Source organism: Babylonia areolata, chromosome 17 (assembly GCF_041734735.1).
Source record: "Babylonia areolata isolate BAREFJ2019XMU chromosome 17, ASM4173473v1, whole genome shotgun sequence".
Lineage (NCBI taxonomy): Eukaryota > Metazoa > Mollusca > Gastropoda > Neogastropoda > Buccinidae > Babylonia > Babylonia areolata.
Window position 1 is genome coordinate 3,565,868 of NC_134892.1, and position 23,501 is coordinate 3,589,368.

The window sequence follows — 23,501 nt, forward strand, 5'->3', positions numbered from 1 at the left end:
TCAAGTAGATCAAAGGACGATGGTCAGTTTCAACAAAGAAAAGTCGTCCGAAAAGATATCGGTGAAACTTGTCAATTGCCCACACCAGGCCCAAACATTCTCGCTCCACAGTTGAGTAACGCATCTCTCGATCCAACAACTTCCTGCTCGCAAAAATGATGGGATGAAATACTCCATCATCATCACGCTGCATCAGAACTGCTCCAAATGCAGTAGAAGAAGCATCTGTTTTCACAGTGAATGTCCGTTTGAAATCAGGTAGCTGCACCACTGGGTCTGAGGACAAAACTGATTTGACAGTGTTCAAAGCTTTCTGACAATCTTCTGTCCACTTGACTTTGTTTTGTCGGCCTCCTTTTGTCAGATCTGTGTGAGGACTGACCAATGAGGAACAGTTAGGTATATATCTTTGATAGAACCCCACAAGACCCAGAAGCGATCTTATTTGCATTTTGGTGTTGGGAGCAGAAACTGACAAAATTTTGAAACTTTCCCTGACTGAGGACGCATCTTTCCCCCAACGACCACATGACCCAGAAACTCGATCTGAGTGAAGCCCACTTCAACCTTAGAAGGTCTTGCTGTCAGTCCATGAACAGACAACACTTCCAATACCTGGTCAAGAGACCTCAAGTGTTCAGACCACGCGTCGGAAGCAATGAGAATGTCGTCGAAAAACGACACTGCACCAAAACGCTCAAGATCCAACTTCCTCATCATGCGTGCAAATGAACTCGGGGCTGTTGACATTCCAAATGGCATACGTTTAAAATGAAACAAGCCAATGGGTGTTTGGAATGCAATTTTTTCTCTGTCTTTCTTTGCCATTGGGATCTGCCAATATCCCTTTGCAAGGTCTATTTTGGAAAAGTAGTTTTTTGCCCTGCAATGAAGAGAAAAGGATTTCGGGGTCTGGGATTGGTTCAGCGTCAAACTGCGTGACTTTATTTAATTCCCTGAAATCAATGCAGAAGCGAGTTGAACCATCCTTTTTACGGACCAACACAACAGGGGATGCAAATGGCGATGTTGAAGGCTCGATCACATCTAATGACAACATTTTCTGAACCTCTTCTTTGACAATTTTATCTGACTCAAAGGGGAGAGGATACTGTTTGACGTTTACCGTGACATCCCTTGTTAAAATCATTGAATGGTCCTGCAAGAGTGTGTGTCCTGGCATGTCAGTCAGCATGTCTGTGTGTTTGTGAAGGACATGTAGTACATCCTTTTTCTTGCATACTGGGAGATCTGTGTTGATCATTACATGTGCAATGTCTTCTGACTGAACTGTAGGCATGCATTATACTGTCACTTTGTCCACATCGTTGTCATCCACAGCACAATCACCAGTAATGATGCCTACTGATCCAACCATAACTGTCTCTGCAGAACTTCGACACACATACTCACGCAAGAGATTGATGTGAAACAGCTTATGAACTCCAGGGCTGGTCTCAATGAGGAAATCATGCATTGACTCACTTCACCACTGTGAATGGACCATGCCATCGAATCAGCATTTTGTTGTTTTCAGAAGGTAATAACACCAAAACCTTAGCCCCGACTGTGAAAGACCTGACACCAGCCTTGCGAAATTTGTAGCGTCTATTTCGCTTTGATTCTTGTTGCACAGCATCCTGAGCCCGACCAACCATTTCTTTCAATGTATCCTTCAACTGAAACATACTGAGACGTTTTCGAGTTCAGAGTTCTCCTTCACATTGTTTGTCCAAGACTCATAGAGTAGCTGAGAAGGGCCTTTGGGAACTCTGCCATACAAGAGCTCGAAAAGTGCAAACCCTGTGGATTCCTGCGGAATCTCCCTGTATGCAAACAATGCAGCTTGGGTTTATCTGCCATCAGCTTCTTGAGCATAGACTTCAAACAGCCATGAAATCTTTCAACAACCCCGTTCGTCTGTGGGTGATATGGGGTAGTGTGGAGTTGTGATACAGACAAAAGGCGCATAACTTCCCTCATGATGTCTGATGTAAACTGGGTACCAAGATCTGAAAGTACCTCATCTGGTATCCCTGTTCTGGAAAATATCTCTAGTAATGCTTCTGCGACTGCCTCAGTTGTAACTGACTTCAATGCCACTGCTTCCGGATACCAAGTTGCCACATCAACAAGAGTGAGTATATACTGGTGACCTTGTGAAGAGGTCGGTTTGATTGGGCCAACCAAATCAATTGCAACTCTCGAGAATGGAACTTCGACCACTGGTACTGGCTGAAGAGGTGCAGCTGGCACTCTGCCCTTTGGGAAAGTTTTCTGACATATGTGACAGGATCTACAGTAGTGCTTGACTGAACTCATGTAACCAGGCCAAAAGAAAAATGGCTGAATACGTTTGAACGTACTGTTGTTTGCCATATGCCCACCAAAGACAGAATCGTGTGCAGCAATAAGAACAGACTCCCGCAGATTTTCAGGAACTACCAATTGCCATGAAACTGAATCAGATTTTTCTGACGCAACTCTCCTGTACAACAAATCGTCTCTCATGACAAAAGAAATGATTACACCCGACGACTCCTCCTTACTCTGGCCTACTTTTTCAAACAACTTCTTCAGCGTTGAATCACTTTGCTGTAACTCCTTCAGCTTTTCAGGAGAAACATCTAGCTGTGGGGCCTTTGACCTCAAAAGTGGACGAAACGGTCTTTCCTGCCTGGCTGCCTGTGCTCTGGTCACAACTGCAGCAGCAACCTCACTGCAATGAAATGTGGAGCCCTCAATTCGACCCAAAATAACGTCACAAACAGGATTTTCAATGACACAGGCTTCCACTGTACCAGCAAAATATGGTGTATCCAGACTAACACGAGCTAGTGGAAGTCGGACAACCTCACCATTGAAAAGGCGACACAGCTGTACCCTGTTAGTAAGCTGACTTTCATGGACCAAGCTTTTACGCACACCAACAGTTGAACACCCAGAATCCAGTATGACTGTTACCTGCTGACCATTCAATGTGCCTTTACAAGTTTGAAGGGTTGGAGGTAGATCGACTGTAGACATACCAACCAAAACATTTTCCATGGATTCACCTTTAACAACCACTGGGGACACAGCATTTTTGCCAGAATCAACCAAAGTATCACAGTGACGCGTGACACCCACACAGGTAACCTTCGGCCCTGGGACAGTAAAATCAGGTTTGAACTGTAATTTTCTGCAGTACTGCCAAGCATGACCTTTTGACTGACAACCCCAGCAAACTTTCTTTTCGCCATGATATTTCAAAGTCTTTGGGTCAACAGCGAAACGTTTACATTTATCAGAACTTTTTTCACTTCCATTCTCATTCTGAGATTTGTAACTTGAGCCCCCTCTATGATTAGAACCAAAATGTCTGAGGACCAGCACCAGATCCTCCTGGATTTCCTCTATGATAGTTATGATTATTGACTATGTTAGCATTGGCAAACAAGACACTAGAGCCAGGTTTTGCAGACATCGATCTATCAAGATGAGCTTCTCTGTACCTATCCGCTGCCTTAACCATATCCTCAACATTTGAATCCTTTCTTTCCATGAGAAAGGCTACCAGCTGAGTGGACACACCCGACAAAATCTGTTCACGCAAAAGCAAATCCACAAGTTTTTCAAAATCCTTGCCAATCTCAGCGAGTTCCAACCATCTGGAAAAGTACCTCCTAACCCTGGAAAGAAAAACACCCATGGTTTCTTCAGGTTGGGGCCTAGCTGACCGAAACTGAGTCCGGAAACCTTCTTCAGTACACTGAAACCTTGTCAAGAGATGCTTTTTGACAGTTTTAAATGACTTAGCATCTTCTTGTGACAACTCCTGAAAGTAAGTCAAGGCTTTTCCTTTGAGTAAAGCAGACAAATAGCAAGATCGCTCAGAATCATCCCACTTGTTCTGATCTGCAAAAGCTTCAAATCTGCGAAGATAGGATTCCATGTCATCAGACTTTTCATCCCAGTATGGCATTTTAGGTTTATTACCTGCCATGCTTTCTTTTTCTTTGCTTTTCGCCTTTTCTTTTTGCCAAGCATCTTGCTTTTCTAGTCTGGCTCTCTCAATGGCAAGTTTTTGAAATTCAATCTCTTTCATTTGAGCAAGTTCCTCTTGCTTTAGCCTATGTTCCTCTTGCTTCAGCCTCTCCTGTTGAGCAAGCTCTTTTGCATGCTTCTCTAATTCAGTCTGTCTTTCCTGCTGCTTTGCTTTGTAATCTCTCAGAGATTCTTGAATATAGGTTGTCAATGTTTTGCCTTGTAATCCAATCGTCTCACCCTCAAGTCTAAAATCTGCAACCATCTGTTGCAAAGCCCTCTCTCTAGGAGAAACAGGTAAACTCTGAAGTACCCAGCATATCAGTCTCTTCCTCGGATTTAGCCATGTCTGTTAGACCCACTTCCATGTCCACGAGGAGATTATAATAAATTACCAAGCTCAGGACTATCTCACAGCAGCCTAATTTAACAAACCGCTATGACAAACTAGATGAAGGAATGTCCCACAGTACTCCCATCTAGCAAACAACTCTGATCACCAAGATCCAGAGTAAAATCAAGTACCACCTCTAGGGCTTGACATAGGGCCACAAATAACTAGCTCAACATTGGAATAAGACAACTAAGCATATTGTTGACTTTGGACAACTGTAACAACCGAACAGTATACAAATCAACAATATTTACAAATAAATGTTGACAAGTGCCATGCTGGAACACACCAAGCAGAGATAAATGTATAAAGAGAATTATGCATAAATGACAAGCGTCCGATTTTCTTCTTTTTTTTTTTTTTTTTTTTCACTGATCCATATCACAAGACAAGTATGAATGAAGTGCCTTTTAAAATGTTTCCATTACAAAAAGTAAGTGTATTCCAGGGAGGTCATACTAATACATAACTCCTCAGAAAAAGTTATCTTGACAAAATATTTACAGTGTGATTTTTTTTTTTTTTTTTTTTATAGCAAAATCAGAAGAAAAGTTCAAAATGGAATTTGTTTCATTTAACAAACACCAAAAGATTAATCAAACGTTATGATTAATACTGAAAAGGCAAGGCTCGCCAAAAATGTAACGGATTATTTTTTTCTTAAATCCGTAGGCCTGTGTTACTTTCAACCGGCACTAACAAAAAAACACAACACGAACGCGAATCATTTTTTTTTTAGAAGAACGCAAACTCACGTTTTCTTTTACTTTTTGATTAACTCAATAATATTAATAAATATATAATCAAAAAAAGAAAATAAGTGTTCATTTCCCAACTCAATCAAAAAAATAAACTCGTTATGCCAATTCACTCAAAAATAAATAATTCCTTTCTTTCAACTCACTGAAAAAAATATAAACAAAAAGTAACTAAACACACACACCACAATGACGGCCGCAAACAAAACACCCCAAAAGTTTTCCAGTGGCTTGCGGAACCGTTCAGTGGATCACCATTCCAGCTCCCAGCATCATCCAGCGTGCAACAGCGCTCCTACGCTTGGGCACCTCTTCCAACATCGAACCGAAACAGCAGCAGTTCCAACAGGGGGCCCCTCCACTCAGTGGGTCCCCCCGGCCGGTCAACGTCCCTGGCTCCTCAGGCCCGTCCCGTCAACGTCCATGGGCGGCTCCACCACCCCGACACCGCTCCAACCTCCTGGAAGAATGTTTCACCCCTGCGCACATTAACAACGTCCAGCCAGCCGCTCGCTCTCCTCCCCACTCGTCAAAAACCATGACCTCATAGTACATGACGTAACGTAACTTAGCGATGACGTCAAATTCAGGTATTCATGATTTTCCGGGAGATTCTGTCCAGGCTTGGCTGCACACCAAAAGTCCTTGTGGTACTGCAGCAACTCCATGTGTTATTAGAGACGGGGGACACTCGATGAGTACGAAGAGTTCTATCTTCGTTGAGAAGAGGAGGTTGCACAAAATGTAAACACCGTAACGTTGTTCAACTGGTATATTCTACAGTGGAAGAAAGGGGAATGTAAAGGAAGGAGGGTAGGGTAAAGGGAACATGAGGTAGGGCAAGGGGAATTATTAAAAGTTGAACGGGTGAACTTCGAGCACTGCACTTGCTGAACAAGACACTCCAACAGTTGGTATAGTACTTACATTTGTGCCAGTACTGTTTGTTGACATGTCAATCTGATGTACCAACATCTGAAGGTATCACAATGTCACAGCGACTGTCACAGCTGGCCGTTCATCCATTGGAGCCAGACAACACATGTACAAAGCGATTTGTTACAGTCAACCAAACCTCTTGATACTTTTCTAAAAGTCAGCATAATCTCTGCCAAAATTCATCACAATGAACAGAAACACACACAGAGAGAGAGAGAGAGAGTACGAGTAGTTATATCGAAAGGAAGAATGTTGGCTATTTCTGTAGCAAAGGGAGATAATCAAAAACAGCAGTAAATGTGTATTTACCAAAGAATTCAAGAGAATAAAAGAAATCTTTTCAAGAACATGACAGAAACTCTTAGTGAACACAGTAACAGAGATCTTGTGATCACCAGTGATTTTAATTTTGTATTTAATAACAAACTAGATATAAAATCAGGGCTACCACATAATATATCTGAAGCAGAAAATTAAAACTAGACAATTAATGCTTTGAGCTTAACTGATATTTGGAGAATATACCATTCTACAGAAAAAGACTTCACCTGGAATCGTTTTGACCCTTTCATAGCACGTCACTTAGACGACTGTCTCGTTTTAGAAAATGTTTGAATTTATGTGTGTCCTGTGATCATGTTGCTATTCCAGCTTCCGACAAGGCATCTGTTCTGGAAATTAATGACGAAAAATTTGTCCGAGGCCCAGGTTACTAGAAATTCAACAATAATTACCTTGAAGTAGTTTGTGAAGAAAAAAAAAAATAAAAGAAAGAAAGAAAGAAAGAAAGAAAGAACAAAAAAGAACGACATGTTAGATACTTTATAAGAAGAAAACAGTTACCTCAATATCATAGGAAGATGGCTTATTTTGCCAGTTAGAATTAAAACTTATATCGATTTTGGTAAAGAATAAAAAAAAAAAAAAAAAAAAAAAAAAAAGTCTTGTGAAAAGAGAAATGAATATATGTATCTTTAATTCAGTGTAGGATTACAGATTCGAAGAAAAAAGATAAAAAAAAAACTCCCTGTGAATGAGAACCTGCGCACAGAATACACTGATGTAAAGTAGAAATTAGAAATCATGCAAGTAGACAAAACTAGACATCTTTGTATTATTCGTAATTTATAGATACCGTACGTTTCATCTTTACAACAGGAATCTTACTAACCTTACCCATGTATGTATCTTACTAATCATGTGTTTGTCTACACACACACACACACACACACACACATACACACACACACACACACACACACATATATATATATATATATATATATATATATATATGTATATTGTTTGATGAATACATAAAAATTCCCTCTTCGTGATTCACCAGGAAAAACAGCCGTGCTGTTGACTGCAGCTACCATGATGGTACAGTGTTACGGAGCAGGGGCTGTGTGTGTCGACGTGGCAGTGGACAAGGGTGAAGCCGTGATTAAATGCCCCCTCACTGCTGATGTCATCCGGACAAAACACGTTGTGCTGGTTAAACACTTTTCGCCCGACAAAAAATACCCAGGTACAACCTATTAAACGCAGTCAACTCAGCTCAACTCAACTCAACTAACGCTGCAACTGTAGCTATGGTACAATGATAGGATGGGAGTGGCTCAGTTAATTTGGGAGGCTTTGTGATTTGTCCTGAATGCCGCCCATATGATTTGTACATTTTGTGTTGCATTCCACTAAATTCATGGCTCACTATTGTATTTAACGACCGGTGTAGCAGCCTGTTCGCACCCCCGTTAGTTTTTACCCCGGTGTCATATATGACCGGTCCAGATTAACTCCGGGGTCTTTGTAGAATGGCCTTGGAATGATCCAGGGAAAAGGGTGTTTAAACTTCAACTCACCAAGTTGGACTTCAACCCCCTAATGGATATGCGGGTTAATCCCATGTAGCTTGAAATGACCCTGGTAGTAGATTTGTCCAGTTGGGCTTTCAAGCAGAACTCCGCAACATTTCCTTCCTTTGAGTCATAATGGGGAGGGGGTCAGTAAAGGCTTGCCCGGAACAACCCCCCACCCCACCCCCCATCACTCCCCCCGCCCCCCCAACTCCCCCGGCTTGATTAAACCCGTAGAAAGAAGTTAATTTCCAACTAGGGAGAGGGGGGTGGGGGATGGGAGGGTCGATCTGGACTGGCCAGAAATGACCCCACCCCCACCCCCCTGGGGGTCATCTGCTGGACAGCATCACAAAGAGAAGAGCAGAATACGTAAACCTCTGTCTGCTGGCAGAACATAAATCTCTATCAGCAAGGCTCAGCAGGTCTATGTAATGTGTGTGTGTGTGTGTGTGTGTGTGTGTGTGTGTGTGTGTGTGTGTGTGTGTGTGTGATTGAGATAAACATTAACGTACCATTTTCCCGGCAACTACAAGAAGCACAGCATAGGAACAAAACTTGGCATGATGGTAGGTATGAATAAAACCTTTGAAGACATCCCCTTTATGGTGACATTGTAAGCAGATTGAGAGGTGAAAAGCTAAAGTCATTTTTTGGCAAAATCATTGAAAAATATTTAGTGACCTCATCATATATCTGATCTTTGAACGTTATAGGCTAGAAGAAATTAGGGACATTTTGGGAAATGTGAAAATATATTGACTTTAGAACTGACATTCCGTTAGCATGAAAGTATATATATATATATATATATATATATGTATATGTGTGTGTGTGTGTGTGTGTGTGTGTGTGCGTGTATTTGATAAAGCAGTTCATCCTTCTCCCTTTCCGATCTCTCGTTTCTTTTTCTGTATTGTGTGCGTGTGTGCGTGCGTCCGGTGCGTGTGTGCATGCGTGCGGCGCGCGCGCGCGCGTGTGTGTTTTGTTAAGTATTTGTCTATGTCAAAATGGATTGTTTTCATCTCTGAATACAGATTCCCATAATCACTATAACCACCATCATCTTTTTATGCAGACGAATCCATGGCGTGTGACTGGGTGGCGGAGGACAGACAGGAGTGCTCTTCGAGGTATGGCTTCACCGAGATAGAAGTCAAGAAAGACTACATCATGGCAAAGATCAAAGAAACAAACCTCCAGAAAGAAGGCGTCTACAAGTGTCAGCTGATACCTCCCGATGAGAGACAAGCGTTCACTGACTGTGAAATCTATCACGCAGGTGAGACGAGCATCACTTTCTGTGCACTGCTGTTGGTAGAATAAAAGTGTGGGAAATTTCACCGGTCAGAAGTCACGCATGCATTCACAGGTAATAAAAAAGAAAAAGAAAAAAAAGAACATGACAATGAAAAGAATGGTTGAACTGAGTTTGAGCAAACGCAGGAATACACATACACACCCACACAGACAGACAGACACACACACACACACACACACACACACACACACACACACACACACACACACAACACACACACACTCACACACACACACACACACACACACACACACACACACACACACAATCACACACACACACACACACACACACACACACACACACAATCACACACAATCACACACACTTCTCAGACACTTAACGTAATGTGTATAAATGACTGTGAAAAGCCATGTCTTCATGGTTCTGATTTCCCCTGCCACAGACGGTATGAAAACACCATGAATGACTTTCTGTCACAGAGGAACCAGAAGGCCCTAACACAGCAACAGTTCCAGTGGTCACTACTACTGCCGGTCATCTCAATGCTTCAGCTCCACCCGCCATAGACATCCCGACCTGTAAGTAGAAAGTTAGAATTGTTGTTGTCACTCAGATAAAAAAACAACAACAAAAAAACCAAAAAAACCAACAGTGTCAACATTACTCAGATGTGAACACTATTATCGTCATCACTTAGATAAGAACAGTAATGTCGTCATTACTCGGATAAAAACAGTACTGTTCTTATCACAAAGATGATAACGGTAATGTCGTCATCACTATGACAAAAACTGTAATGTCGTTATCACTCAGCTGAGACCAATAATGTCATCATCACCCACATTAAAACAGTTTATGTCGTCATCACTCAGATGAGAACAGTAATGTCGTCATCACTCAGATGAGAACACTGATGTCGTCATCACTCAGATGAGGACAGTAATGTCGTCATCACTCAGATGAGAACAGTTGATGTCGTCATCACTCAGATGAGAACAGTAATGTCGTCACCACTCAACTGAGAACATCAGTGACTTGAATGGAGTCCTAATGCTGGATATGAAGGGCAGAGGAATCTGAATGATTTTTCCTGTCATAGTTCAAACTAAAGACTTTTCAGTTTAACTGCTGTTTGCCCAAGCAGGCGACTGTAACTCCACTTTGGGGCTGAACTCATATGTTTTCTTATATATTTCTAAAGGTGACATAAACATAGAAACGCAAAGAATGAACAGTCTCAGCATAAGCATGCATGTTTGCTAATGCATGTACATGCATGTGCTCAAAGAGAAATCGGATTACAAAGAGATCATAAAAAAAAAAATAATAATAAGTAGCATTACTCTGAAAGACAAAGGCACACAACTTCAAAACATTTGAACTTTCGCACCTTTGTCATTCCAAGAGCGCTCTTGTTTGTTGTTGTCGAGAAAGACGAGGCTCTTCAATGTGAATAAATTATAACCTTTTCTTTATTTTTCTGATGACGAAGCTTTTATCATGAACATTGCGTCGTCATTTATTGTAATAACTAAGCTCATTATGTTATAACTTCATTACTTTGAAGGTGGAAATGCACATACTGAAAAGGCTCATGAAAACATAGAATATATTCTATATAATTTGATATAGCATATATACAGAGAGTTCTTTTTGACGAAATAATGCAGTCTGGCTTTGATAACAGCTTTCATTCCAATTATGTGTGTTGTTTGTGGGTTCTAAATCCACACTGATGTACAACAAATACTTATAATGTATTGGTTTTTAAAATGTGAACAAAGGTCTTTATTTCATGTCCAACTTTATCCAGGTGCAGATGGATCTGTTAATGGAGGACTGGTTGCTGCCGTTGTCACCCTGACAGTGACGGTGATCATTCTTCTGCTGATTGATGCCTGTCTCATCCTTCTCTTCTGTTCACGGTACAGAAAGGGCTATCGGTAAGTCATTTGAAACTCTGCCTTTTGTCACGTGGGTCGTGAAGTAATCAGTACTCTTCCTTATCGCATTCCAGTTGTTAGTGAATGTGGATGTTAAAAGTTCATGGTTTGATAGTTTGTCAGGAACAACTCCATGGTTTCAACAATGAATGTGTCTTTTTCTACAGAATTTTTCCACGAGTAACCCTTTTCTTGCCATGGGTTCTCTTTCGCACGCTAAACGCATACTGGACACGGGGCCTCGGTTTAACTCTTTCCATACGAACGGCGAAAGAGACGATGTTAACAGCGTTTCACCCAAATTACCATCATCAAAATATTGCAAGCGGAAGGCTCTTATACTGAGGAGGTGAATGTTGACAAAGAATACCACAGTTCTGACGACGGAAGCTAAAGGTTGGGTCATTCAGACACCCACTGGACATCCGAGGGGTCTGTGTAGAGGAGAAGAGAGGACTGGCCGTACTGAGTGAGTTAACGTCTCATTCAAATGACTGGCACCCAGACCACCACTCAAGATCCAGTGGAGGAAGGAGTAACTCCACTGGTCCATACATGGGAATCGAACCTATGGACACTGAGCCACCGCTAAACGTGAAACAAGCAGTGGATGGAGTGATGGCTGAATGAATCACTCACCGGCATGGGAAGACAGCTGTGCTTCACGTCACACACGTCAGAGTTTTCTCCCTTTACAGGACCTGGAGCGGTGGTTTCAGTTTCATTTCCAGTGAGATAAACCGGCTCCTCCATACGGCATGCACTTAGTGCAGAGATAAATGAATTCACAGCAACAAGAGTAGCCCCAGGGGGGAAATCTGTAGAAAATTCCTTCAAGCACATGCGTACAGAAAAAGAACGAAAAATAAGTGGCATCACTGGTCTGGACGTTGTTCATTCGGATGAGACGATAAACTGAGGTCCCGTGTGCAGCATGCGTTTAGTGCACATAAAAGAACCCACGGCAACAAAAGGGTTGTCCCTGGCAAAATTTATGTAGAAAATTCACAAAAAATAAGCATTCACATAAATCACATGTTCGGGGCTGACCAGGTCATCGTGTAGATCTTGTTCCTTGACTAAGGGAGAGGAAGCCACAAGGGGCGGGGATGGAACTGACTCACAGCTGACATTTTGGTCTGATGGTAACATTTTCCATTGTTTTAGGAAAGTGCTGTTTGTTCAGGAAGTGAAAATACTGCAGAAAGGAAACAAGCACGAAATCAAACCAAGAAATATATATATTTTTTAAGAATTGAGCATTCATTGACTGGACTGCAAATGGCAGTGAACACAATGAAAAAAAAAATCAAAGCCAAACTGAACACTGTGAATAATGGACGTGAAGGAAAATGAGACAATGAGACAGGCTGGTTTGTGTGGTAATGACACTGACTGTTCGTGATAGAAAATCACAGTTGAATAATTTTTCGTCCATTGTAAGGATGATTTTAATGCACATCAGTTTTGTATTTGTTGCAACAGATTCAGTCATTAGTTTTGTTGATTATTCAGAAGGGTTGGGTACCAAGGCTGTCAGCATCTCCTGACCTTGTATGACCAAACAGAAAATCTGTGGTCTGGCAACATTATTTGTGGACATGTATTTGTTGTTGTGAAGTGTTTACATCTTTTGGCTGGCTGGGTTTCAGGTATTATACCCGACTCACCAACCAACCAATTAATCCTGTTTTCTTCTCTTTTAATGTGAAAAGAGAGTTTTCTTTGTAAATGGCAACCCCAGAAAGTTTCAGTTTCAGTTTCACTTTCTCAAGGAGGCGTCACTGCGTTCGGACAAATCCATACACGCTACACCACATCTGTTGAGCAGATGCCTGACCAGCAGCATAACCCAACGCGCTTAGTCAGGCCTCGAGTGCATGCTTACATATTTGTGTACCTATGAAAGTGGATTTCATTTTACGTAATTTCGCCAGAGGACAACACTCTCGTTGCCATGGGTTCTTTTTCAGTGCGCCAAGTGCGTGCTGCACACGGGACCTCGGTTTATCGTCTCATCCGAAAGACTAGACGCTCAGTTTGATTTTCCAGTCAAACTTAGGAGAAAGGGCGAGAGCGGGATTCGAACCCACACCCTCACGGACTCTCTGTATTGGCAGCTGAGCGTCTTAACCATTCTGCCACCTTCCTCCTTGAAAGGAAATCAGAAAGTTACAAAAGTGGTGTTTTTTTTGTGTTTTTTTTGTGGAACCTACATACGCCTCATTTCAGCTATGTAGGATCTGAATGACTATAGCTTTTTGGGGGATGGGGTGGGGTGACAGGATCTTTCTCTTCATTATTTTTCAGTAGGATTCCTAGCGTCATGAATGCACGACTTCAATATCTGAACTAAAAAGTTTTTAATTTTATGTAATATTTTAAAGCATAGAACAAAAGGCCACATTTCAGGTCTTCACGATCTTGTCTTGCTTACACTTAATTCAATTCTCACCATGTGCTGTGTGCAGAATTGTGAAGAGACGTGGTGGAAGTCACATGAACGGAGTGCATCATCCCCTGAATCAGATCCCAGAAGCCTCGATCTGAAATCCTCCATGTTCATGAACAAGGTCAGTTGTTTTTCAGAGGATCATGCTCTCACTGTGCACTTTTTTATGTCAGCAGACTGTCACCATCAGACTGATATCAGCATACTATTACCAGCAGACTGTTACCAGCAGACTGTCAAGACTGTTACCAACAGATTGTTACCAACAGACTGTTAAGACTGTTACCATCAGATTGTTACCAACAGACTGTTAAGACTGTTACCAACCCTGTTACCAGCAGACTGTCAATCAGTTTCAGTTTCAGTAGCTCAAGGAGGCGTCACTGCGTTCGGACAAATCCATATACGCTACACCACATCTGCCAAGCAGATGCCTGACAGCGGCGTAGCCCAACGCGCTTAGTCAGGCCTTGAGGAAAAAAAGGTTGATAAATAATAGATAAGCGTACATAAATAAGTAAATAAATACATAAATAAATAAATAAATAAATAAATAATAATTATAATATGAAAAAAGGTAGTAATAATAATAAGAAGAATAATATTAATAATTAATAATAAATAAATAAGTAAATAAATAAGACAACAATGATGATAAATAAGCAAATAAATGTAAAAATGAAGACACACATTCACACATACACCCACACATGCATAACAGATATGCGCCAAACATGCATATGAAAGTACAGTCAAATACACATAAACGTACATGAGCCCCAACACACACACACACACACATTACCCTGCACCTCCTCTACCCCCTCCTCCACACACTCATTTCTAGTCCACGTATCGCAGCTTCCACGACACACACACACACACACACACACACACACACACACACACACAGATGAACACTTACTTGTACAAGCACACACACATACGCCCATATCCCCCACCCCCAACCCCACACTTATATATACAAAGATATATATATAAACACCCGCACGTTCCAATATCCCGTTGCTCCAACAGTGTAGGCATGCATACACTCACATACCTCATCCTCTACCCCCCCTGCCAAGACTGTTACCAACAGACTGTTACCAGCAGACTGTCACCAGCAGACTGTTATCATAAGACTGTCACCAGCAGACTGTCACCAGCAGACTGTTACCAGCAGATAGTCACCATCAGACTGTCACCAGCAGACAGTCACCAGCAGACTGTTATCAACAGACTGTCACCATCAGACTGTCACCAGCAGTCTGTCACCAGCAGACTGATACAGAAACTACTCAAAGTGACTGGATCTTGCCTGACAGAATTTAATGAATGTGTACATACACAACACAACGTTTCAGCAGGCTCTCTCTCTCTCTCTCTCTCTCTCTCTCTCTCTCTCTCTCATGGCTACTCATTCAAACTAATACGTTTGTATTCTTTTCATTCACGTTTTTCACTTCGGTTTTTGTTCTTTTTGAATTTTGATTTTCTTTACAAGTCACATCTTCGTCGTAACTGCAAACTCACCATATTGAAAAACCAGTCACTTTTCTCATTGAAAACTTCTGCTGATGTTTTCATTCATTGAAAGACAGAGGTGGTGTTTGGATCACTGAGGATGTTGCGATGTTTTCCAAGCTGCTGAAGTGTGATGGGTTCTTTCGTGTGTTTGACAACTTTGAACAAACTCTGACATGAGTTTCAGTCACACACTGGAAAGAGTTAGGCCAGTCTGATGGAGCAATGTCAGAAATGTATCAAATAGTTGTTTTCTTTTGTGTGTGTGCAGGGGAGTTCCGTGACTTCCTGCAGTCATATCAGGCATATAGTTGGCTCTCTCCTTCAGAGAAAATTCAGATGACCCCCAGTTGCAGTCTTTGAGGGCTTTCTGTAAATATTTTTTCTACACCAGACAAATGCTTGGGCTTGAAACAACTGAGTTGAGCTGACCAATCGTTCTTTGCACACATTATATTGTCCCTCGCATCTTTTTCTGACCCCCAGGCATTGAGTACAAAGAGTTTATTCTCAAAGTAATCTGTTAGTCACCATTATTTTCTCTTCTTTTTCTTTTTTCTAACAATGTTTTTATCTTGTTTACCTCCTGTTCTTTACTTTATCCTTCAAGGGATGCTTCTGGGGTTCATTTGATTGTAACGTTCCCCGCTATGATTGAGAACGCCAGTAGGCATTGATTGGCCATAAGGGGAAGACAGACCACTGCCAGTGCCGGGATATCTGAGGAGTCCACAGGGGACGAAACTGCGTGTTTGGGACTTGAACGCAGTTTTCCGAGCAGTGAGGAAATGCGTTGACTTGCTCCAGCAAAATGGACTGAATGTAATATGTTGTGCCGCTATATCTGTTGAATCACGATAAGCATAGCCAGTCATTATTTAAGACAGACAGGACACAATATATTCTTACTCCAAGACACTCACTCAGACCCCAAAATGGATAAGTACAATAAAGCTGAATGGGGATACCAGTCGTATTTTGCTTCATTTGATACCAGCTCTAGAGGCGTAGCCATACTATTTCAAAATAACTTTGAATTCAAATTTAAGAAAGCTTACAAAGATTTTGGTGGAGATCATATATTTGTCCTGATTAGTTTTATGAACAAAGATTTTTTGATAGTTAATTTGTATGGTCCTAATCGAGATAACCCAGACTTCTATCAATAAATCGAGGAACACATCGAAGAGTTGTCTATTCCCAATTTGATTATAGCAGGGGACTGGATTTCAGTTTTAAATCCAACGATTGATTATGTTAATTACAAACACGTTAATAATGCAAGAGCTAGTGAAAGGGTTGATGACATGATGATTCAGCTGGACCTAGTTGATATATGGCGAGAGTTTAATCTGGATGTTAGAGTATTGACATGGAGAAGATCTCAACCACCACAGCAAAGTAGACATATATATATATATATATATATTACTATATATGATAGTCAGTCGTGTCCGACTATGACCATCTAGTGAGTATTTAATGTCTGATATAGCACATTGTGATATTGTGCCAGGATATAGAACAGATCACTCTATGATTTTGTTAAAGTTCAAAAAGATTTCACCTCACACAAGAAACAACTTTTGGAAATTCAACTGTTCTTTGTTAAAAGACCCAAAATATAACATTTAGGTGTATAATGTAATTAAAGATACAATAAAAGAATATGCGAAATATTAGGATATGCACTTTGATCAAGCTTATTTAAGTCAGTTAGAGTTCACTATATCATCACAATTGTTTCTTGATGTTTCATTAATGAAAATTCGGTCCAAGACAATTTTTGTTCTCAACATTTAAAAAAAACAATCAGAGGAGGGAGAAAAATGGCTAAAAAAAGGAAATATACGATTTAGAGAAGAAGGAAAATAAAACGAAGAAGAAATTAAAACATTAAAAAACACAAATGAAATGCTCCAGAATATTAGGGACAAGAAAATGGAAGGTATATTTCTGAGATCAAGAGCTAGGTGGATATCATAAGGTGAAAAAGTAACAGGGTATTTTTGAGGACTAGAAAAGCGTCACTATATCAGTAAACAAATGATAAAGCTTAGTGACAGAAGACGTAATTTGTTAACGGAAACCAAAGAAATTTTATGCGAGGTTAAACAGTTCTACGAAAAAAGAAAAAAAAACCCGTAGAAAAATGCCAAATAGGGAACGTAGTTCATGAAATGCCTCACTGTCTAAAGAAATATCGACAACCGTGGAAGGAAGGATAACCCATTTGTGGCTGGCCTCTATATGTTCCTGGCCTGTGCGCGGGAATTCTTCTGGTCTATCCTTTCATTCAATCAATCATCACTTAGTTAGTTCTTTTGTACCGTACCCTTGAATAACCACTCGGTACACGGCTACAAAAGTGGTGTGGCCGAGAGGATTTTGATCCATCAAAAAATAGATCCAAATTATTCCCTTTAATGTTTCAATTCTTTTATGAATATTAAATCCATCCCTAAACCACAGCCTTTTACCACCAAGTGTACCTTGTTACAACTTGGCACTGTGAGCAAGGATGTGCTGATTCTCTAAATATCTCTAATAATAAATCACAGCTCCTAGCCAGTATATCTCTATTACATTATTATTATTATTATTATTATTATTATTATTATTATTATTATTAAAAGATCAACTATGAAATAGTCCGAGAGCCAACAGCCGCCCAATAGAAAAAATGACAGCACAGAAAAGACTGCTCCAAAGTCTCCCAGAGAAACGAGAGGTAGACCAACAGTGCGGCGTCCGGCAGGTCAGGCAGTCAGCTCAAAGAACCAAACGAAACTGAACTTCAAAAGAAACACTTCCAGATCTGCCTCTGCAAAACGCCCACGGTCAAAAGACTCCACACCACCACAGCAGTGTGACAAATATCCACGGCAGGAAGATGATGAGCCAGCACCATATGTCGCGGAGAGGGAGGACGAGGATAAGATGAACGACACCTGTGTTACTTGATAGGCGCAGTGTGACTCTGGATCTTGCCAGTGCCGGTTACGAACATTCCCTTGCCCATGGACATTGCAGTTGCAATACCCAATTATGTTAAACACACTAAAGAATTAACTAATGTAAATGTTAATCTTGATTACTTTACGCATGATGATAACAGTAACACTAACACCATAGCGATGATCATAATGACAATAACAATGACAGTTATGACAGTACGTACTATAGAAAAGTACTAGCATTAACCACCATCAATTAAAAGTAATGGAGGGTATACGCCTATATTCTCTGAATACTAGAGGTTTAAAAAATAAGTTAAAACGAACAGCTATGTTTTCAAATTTTAAACAACACAAATATGATATTATATGTTTACAAGAAACGCACATAAGCAGCGTTGAAGCATTACTGTGGGAAAAACAGTGGGGTGGGAAGCTGTTTTTTAACAAGGGCACAAATCATGGAAGAGGAGGGGTCGTGCTAGTATCAAACAAATTTAAGGGAGAAGTAACACTGGAAAAAACATATGATCGAACAATCATTTTGTCCGTTCAGTCATCAGAGCATGACTTCACCCTTGTTAACGTTTATGCTCCAAACGATAGCGCAGATAAAATAAAATATTTCCATTGGATGCACTCTGTCCTCACCAATTATAGTGACAAGAAAATAATAATTCTTGGGGGTTTCAACTGTGTTATGAATAATGGTTTAGATATAGTGTCAGGGGGGCCTCACTGTCACAGGGATATTGATCATTTTCATACTCTAGTGAATAAGCTGAACCTTGTTGATGTTTGGAGATTACTCCACAATACAGAAAAGGAATACACATGGAGTAGATATAATCCATTTATTGCTCGACGGTTGGATTACTGCTTTGCAAATGAAAACATAGTTAATGATTGCCTTTCTTGTCAAATATTATCAGTTCCCAATACAGATCACAGAGCTCTTCTTTTAGAAATCAATAACTGTGTGTTTGAAAGAGGGCCAGGCTACTGGAGATTTAACAACTCCTTCCTGTTTGACACCAACTTTACGCAACAAATGAACCACAAATTAGACACATGGTTGACAAATGAAAGTGAATTGAATGCACAAGACAAATGGGAACTTTGTAAAATAAATATCAAGAATTTTTGTATTGAATACGGCAAAACAAAGGCACAGAAAAGAAAGAACGAAATGCTAGATTTGCAGATACAGTTGCAGCGGCTGGAAAAAATATGTACAGAAGATCCGACCAATCTAGACCTCCAGTCAGAGCTAGCTCAAACTAAAAGCAGACTGGAGATTATCTCATTAGTAAAGGCAAGGGGAGCACAGATTAGAGCAAGAACTAAATGTGTTGAAGAAGGAGAAAAGAACACGCGATACTTTTTAGGCTTAGAGAAAACCAGAGCAAACAACATCATGACACATGTTCGGAATGAAAATGGACAGATTGTAACAAACCAGTCAGAAGTTTTGAAAGAACAAACAAGATATTACTCCTCTTTATATAGTAGAATATCAAACACAGATGATAACATTAATGAAGAAATACACAGGTTCGTTAAAGATGAAAATTTCCCGCGCTTGAATAATGAAGAGTCGTCAAATTGTGAAGGTTTGATGAATGTTGAAGAAACAGGATTAGCTTTAAAATCAATGAAAAATGGGTCTGCTCCTGGCAGTGATGGTATTACGGTAGAATTCATGAAATATTTCTGGAATCGATTGAAAGTGCTGGTAACTGAATCCTATAATGAAGCTTTTGACAAGAATGACATGTCGTACACACAAAAACAAGGTATTATTATCTTACTGCACAAAGGAAAAGACTTGGCACGTGATAAACTAAATAACTGACGTCCTATTACCCTCACAAACACTGATTATAAAATAATGGCAAAAACATTAGCAAGAAGATTAAGCTGTGTAGTGGATAAATTGACTAACCAAGATCAAGTGGGATATCTTAAAGGTAGAAGCATATTTACAGTTATAAGTACAATTCATGACGCTATAGAATATTTGAAAGAAACAAACAAAACTATCTCTTAGCTTTAGATTATCAAAAGGCATTCGATACCATTTCTAAAAGGTATATGCTAGAAACATTAAATGTATTTGGGTTTGGTAAACAGTTTATACAGTGGGTTACAGTTATGTTTAAAGATACATTTAGTAGTATCAACCATGGGGGATGGATATCAGCACCTTTTATGTTAAAATGTGGAATCAGACAGGGTTGTCCCTTTTCACCATTAGCCTTTATATTGGGAGTAGAATTGTTAGCAATAAAAATTAGGAATAGCAACATCACCGGGGTTATACTTCCTACACAAAACAATGAACACAAAACACTAAAAAATAAAACGATTAGCCGACGACACGACACTTTTTCAAAAAACAGTTGTGATGATATGAACAAGGCAGTGGACATAACGATTTTTCATGTTTTTCTGGTCTGTATTTAAATGCTCAAAAAACAAAAGCTATGAAGATAGGACATATAGAACACAGAGAAAGTAATCTGCCTTTTGAGTTGACAGACAAAATAAAAATATTAGGAATACACTTTAACAACTCCAGTCCGGCATCAAGCATAGAAGACAACTGGCTAGATAGAATATCTACGATGAATAAATTAATAGGTACATGGAGCAAACGAGACTTGAGCATCCATGGAAAAATCATTATCATTAAAACATTTCTGCTAAGTCAATTTATATACATAATGCAAGCAATAGGACTACAACACCGTGTACTTTCTGAAATAAATAGAACATTGTATAAATTTGTTTGGCAACACAGAAGGTCCAACAGAAAGGCCTTTGAGAAAGTTAAGAGGACAATAATGGAAGCAGAAGTTTCCCAGGGTGGACTGATAATGGTAAATGTTCACAAAGTCCAGGAATGTTTTTACTTGCAATGGGCGGGGAAACTTTTTGCTTCAGAAAATGAAAACTGGACATATATTCCAAGGTGGCACTTTGGGAAACTTGCAAGCAAGCTTGGGGCATTTGACATAAACTGCAGACCCAGCAATTTAAAAGCACCGTCAAAAATACAAAATATATTTTGGCATAATGTATTACGAACACATTTAACACACAAATATCAAAAAAAGGAATCAGACATTGACAAGAACAACTTTAATGTCCAACTGTTATGGAACAATAACTTAATCCAATACAAGCATAACTCTTTATTCTTTCCCTCGTGGAAGACTGCAGGAATAGAAAGAGTAAGAGATGTCATTAACATACAAGAAAAAAGGATGAATAACTTGCAAGAAATTATAGAGGAATTGGGGGAAAACCAGCCATCTTTTATTTTCGAATATAATGCTTTATCAAATGCTATTCCTCACCAGTGGAAGCAATGGATGGGTGACATAAAAGAAACTGTCAATTATGACACAGTTGACGACCTTAAAGTGTTCTGTACAAAGCTAAAATTCATATCCCAAAGAATGAAAAAATCAAAAAAAGATGAAGTAAAACCATGTGCCTACCACTTCTGGCTTAGAAAACTTAACGTTGAAATTGATCATTACTACTGGTTACTGCCCTCTTCATCAACTAAAGAAACCAGATTAAAAGAACTACAATGGAAAATATTGCACAACATATATCCAACTAATATTCTATTGCATAAAATGGAAATAATGGAAAACAATAAATGCTCAATCTGCGTAGACGAAGTTGATTACATAGAGCATTTCTTCTACAAATGCCCACCAGTGAAATTATTCTGGAAACACATCGAATTTTGTATAGTTGGAGCAGTTGGCGTCAGACTGGAATTGAGTGTGCACGAAGTCCTCTTTGGAGTGAAACGATCAGACAACTTTAAATGCAATAATATTATCATTCAAAAGGTCAATCATATAATATTGATAGGGAAAATGTGCATTGGTATCTATGAAAAGACAAAGACAGCCATGCCAATATCTTTAATCTTTGAACAAGAAATGAAATACAGAAACATATAAATGCATTAAACAGATTTACATAGAAAGGGAAGTGCTGATTACGATTTAAACAGGGGAGGAGGTGGGAAGAAGGGGGATGGCAGCGGCTGTCTTTGTAGAAATGTGTGTGGGACAAGTCTATGTGTATGGTTTGGAATATTTAATATTGAATTCCAATGTCATCATGAAATCAAACACGCGCGCACACAAGCACGCACACACATGTACATAAGCGAGCACATAAAACCCTGAGGTAACCATACATTTAAAATGATGCAACGAAATGTACATGTATATAAATCAGACAGACATGTAGGTATGTATACGTATGTATGTTCGTTCATTTATTTGACCCTTTTATTTTGTTTTGTTTTATTTTGTTGTGTGGGTTTTTTTGTTTGTTTGTTTGTTTTCTCTCTCTCTCTCTCTCTCTCTCTTTTTTTTTTTTTTTTTTTTTTTTTTTGCTATTGATTATTTTTCTTCTTTCCTTTTTTCTCTTTCCAATGAAAAAGTTCATGTGAGGCAGCAAAAAATAGGAAAAAGGGAGAAGAAGAGGGGGGTGGGGAGAGAAAAAAACAAAACAAACAAAAACAAACAGCGATCAGAGATGTCTTTGTAATAGTGATGTGATGTGCAAACGTATTAAGGTACAGCGATCAGAGAGGTCTATGTAACAGTAATGTGATGTGTTATAGTATGAAGATACAGCGATGGGGAAAAAAAAGAAAAAAAAAGGGGGGTGGGGGTTGTCAGCGAACGTAGAAGACAATGGTAACATGACTGGGCTAGAAATGACTGCAGCTCTGTGCTCAGCATAAAGATGAATGACATAGCAAAACGTGTGTGTGTGTGTGTGTGTGTGTGTGTGTGTGTGTGTGTGCTTTGTGTCTGTGACTTTATATATTGTCACTAAAAACCATAAAATGATTCATGTGTTTGATTGTGTAATGAACTATATATATATATATATCAACATAATCACTTACATCTGTTATTGTTTATGTTCACATTTTTTCCCATCTATTCTGAATGTCATAATGAATTTATATATATACATAATAAAACGGTGGTCGACCCAAGAAAGTCCGGGGAAAAAAACAAAAAAAAACAAAAAAAAACACCCACGCTGACAGTGAAACAAACTACATTTGCGCCGGAACAGAAAAAAACAGGGGGGAGGGGGGGGGAGGGGGTGTGTGGCAGGAACAAGTGAGGGGTGAGGGGGTCAAAAGGGGGGTGGGGGGGGGGGGGAGTTAGCCAGTGACAAGTAATCCCCGAGGAGAGCCGCCCCGAGTTTCCCACACAGAGCAATCTCTTCAGTTGTGGGGAAAAGAAACAATAACGAAAAACAAAACAAAAAACAAAAACAACAACAACAACAAAAACCCATACAATA

General features: G+C 39.8%; 2 protein-coding genes across 3 annotated transcripts in view; one reads left to right on the forward strand and one right to left on the reverse strand.

Moving 5' to 3' along the window:
- LOC143291587 (uncharacterized) overlaps window positions 1–23,075 on the forward strand; it is a 31,350-nt gene extending 8,275 nt beyond the window's left edge. The window contains exons 4-9 of one of the 2 annotated variants that reach the window (XM_076601520.1): window positions 7,463–7,648; window positions 9,055–9,258; window positions 9,741–9,839; window positions 11,066–11,204; window positions 13,676–13,777; window positions 15,455–23,075. In XM_076601520.1, coding sequence (XP_076457635.1) covers window positions 7,463–7,648; window positions 9,055–9,258; window positions 9,741–9,839; window positions 11,066–11,204; window positions 13,676–13,754 — 707 coding nt within the window. In that variant the 3' untranslated portion in view covers window positions 13,755–13,777; window positions 15,455–23,075. The remainder of the gene's footprint in view (window positions 1–7,462; window positions 7,649–9,054; window positions 9,259–9,740; window positions 9,840–11,065; window positions 11,205–13,675; window positions 13,778–15,454) is intronic. The other variant, XM_076601521.1, reaches the window with a different exon arrangement.
- LOC143291362 (uncharacterized) lies at window positions 1,720–3,335 on the reverse strand. The gene has a single exon (XM_076601203.1). It carries the CDS (start codon window positions 3,046–3,048, stop codon window positions 1,720–1,722), a length of 1,329 nt encoding a protein of 442 aa, XP_076457318.1. The 5' UTR covers window positions 3,049–3,335.
- Window positions 23,076–23,501: the final 426 nt, after the last annotated feature.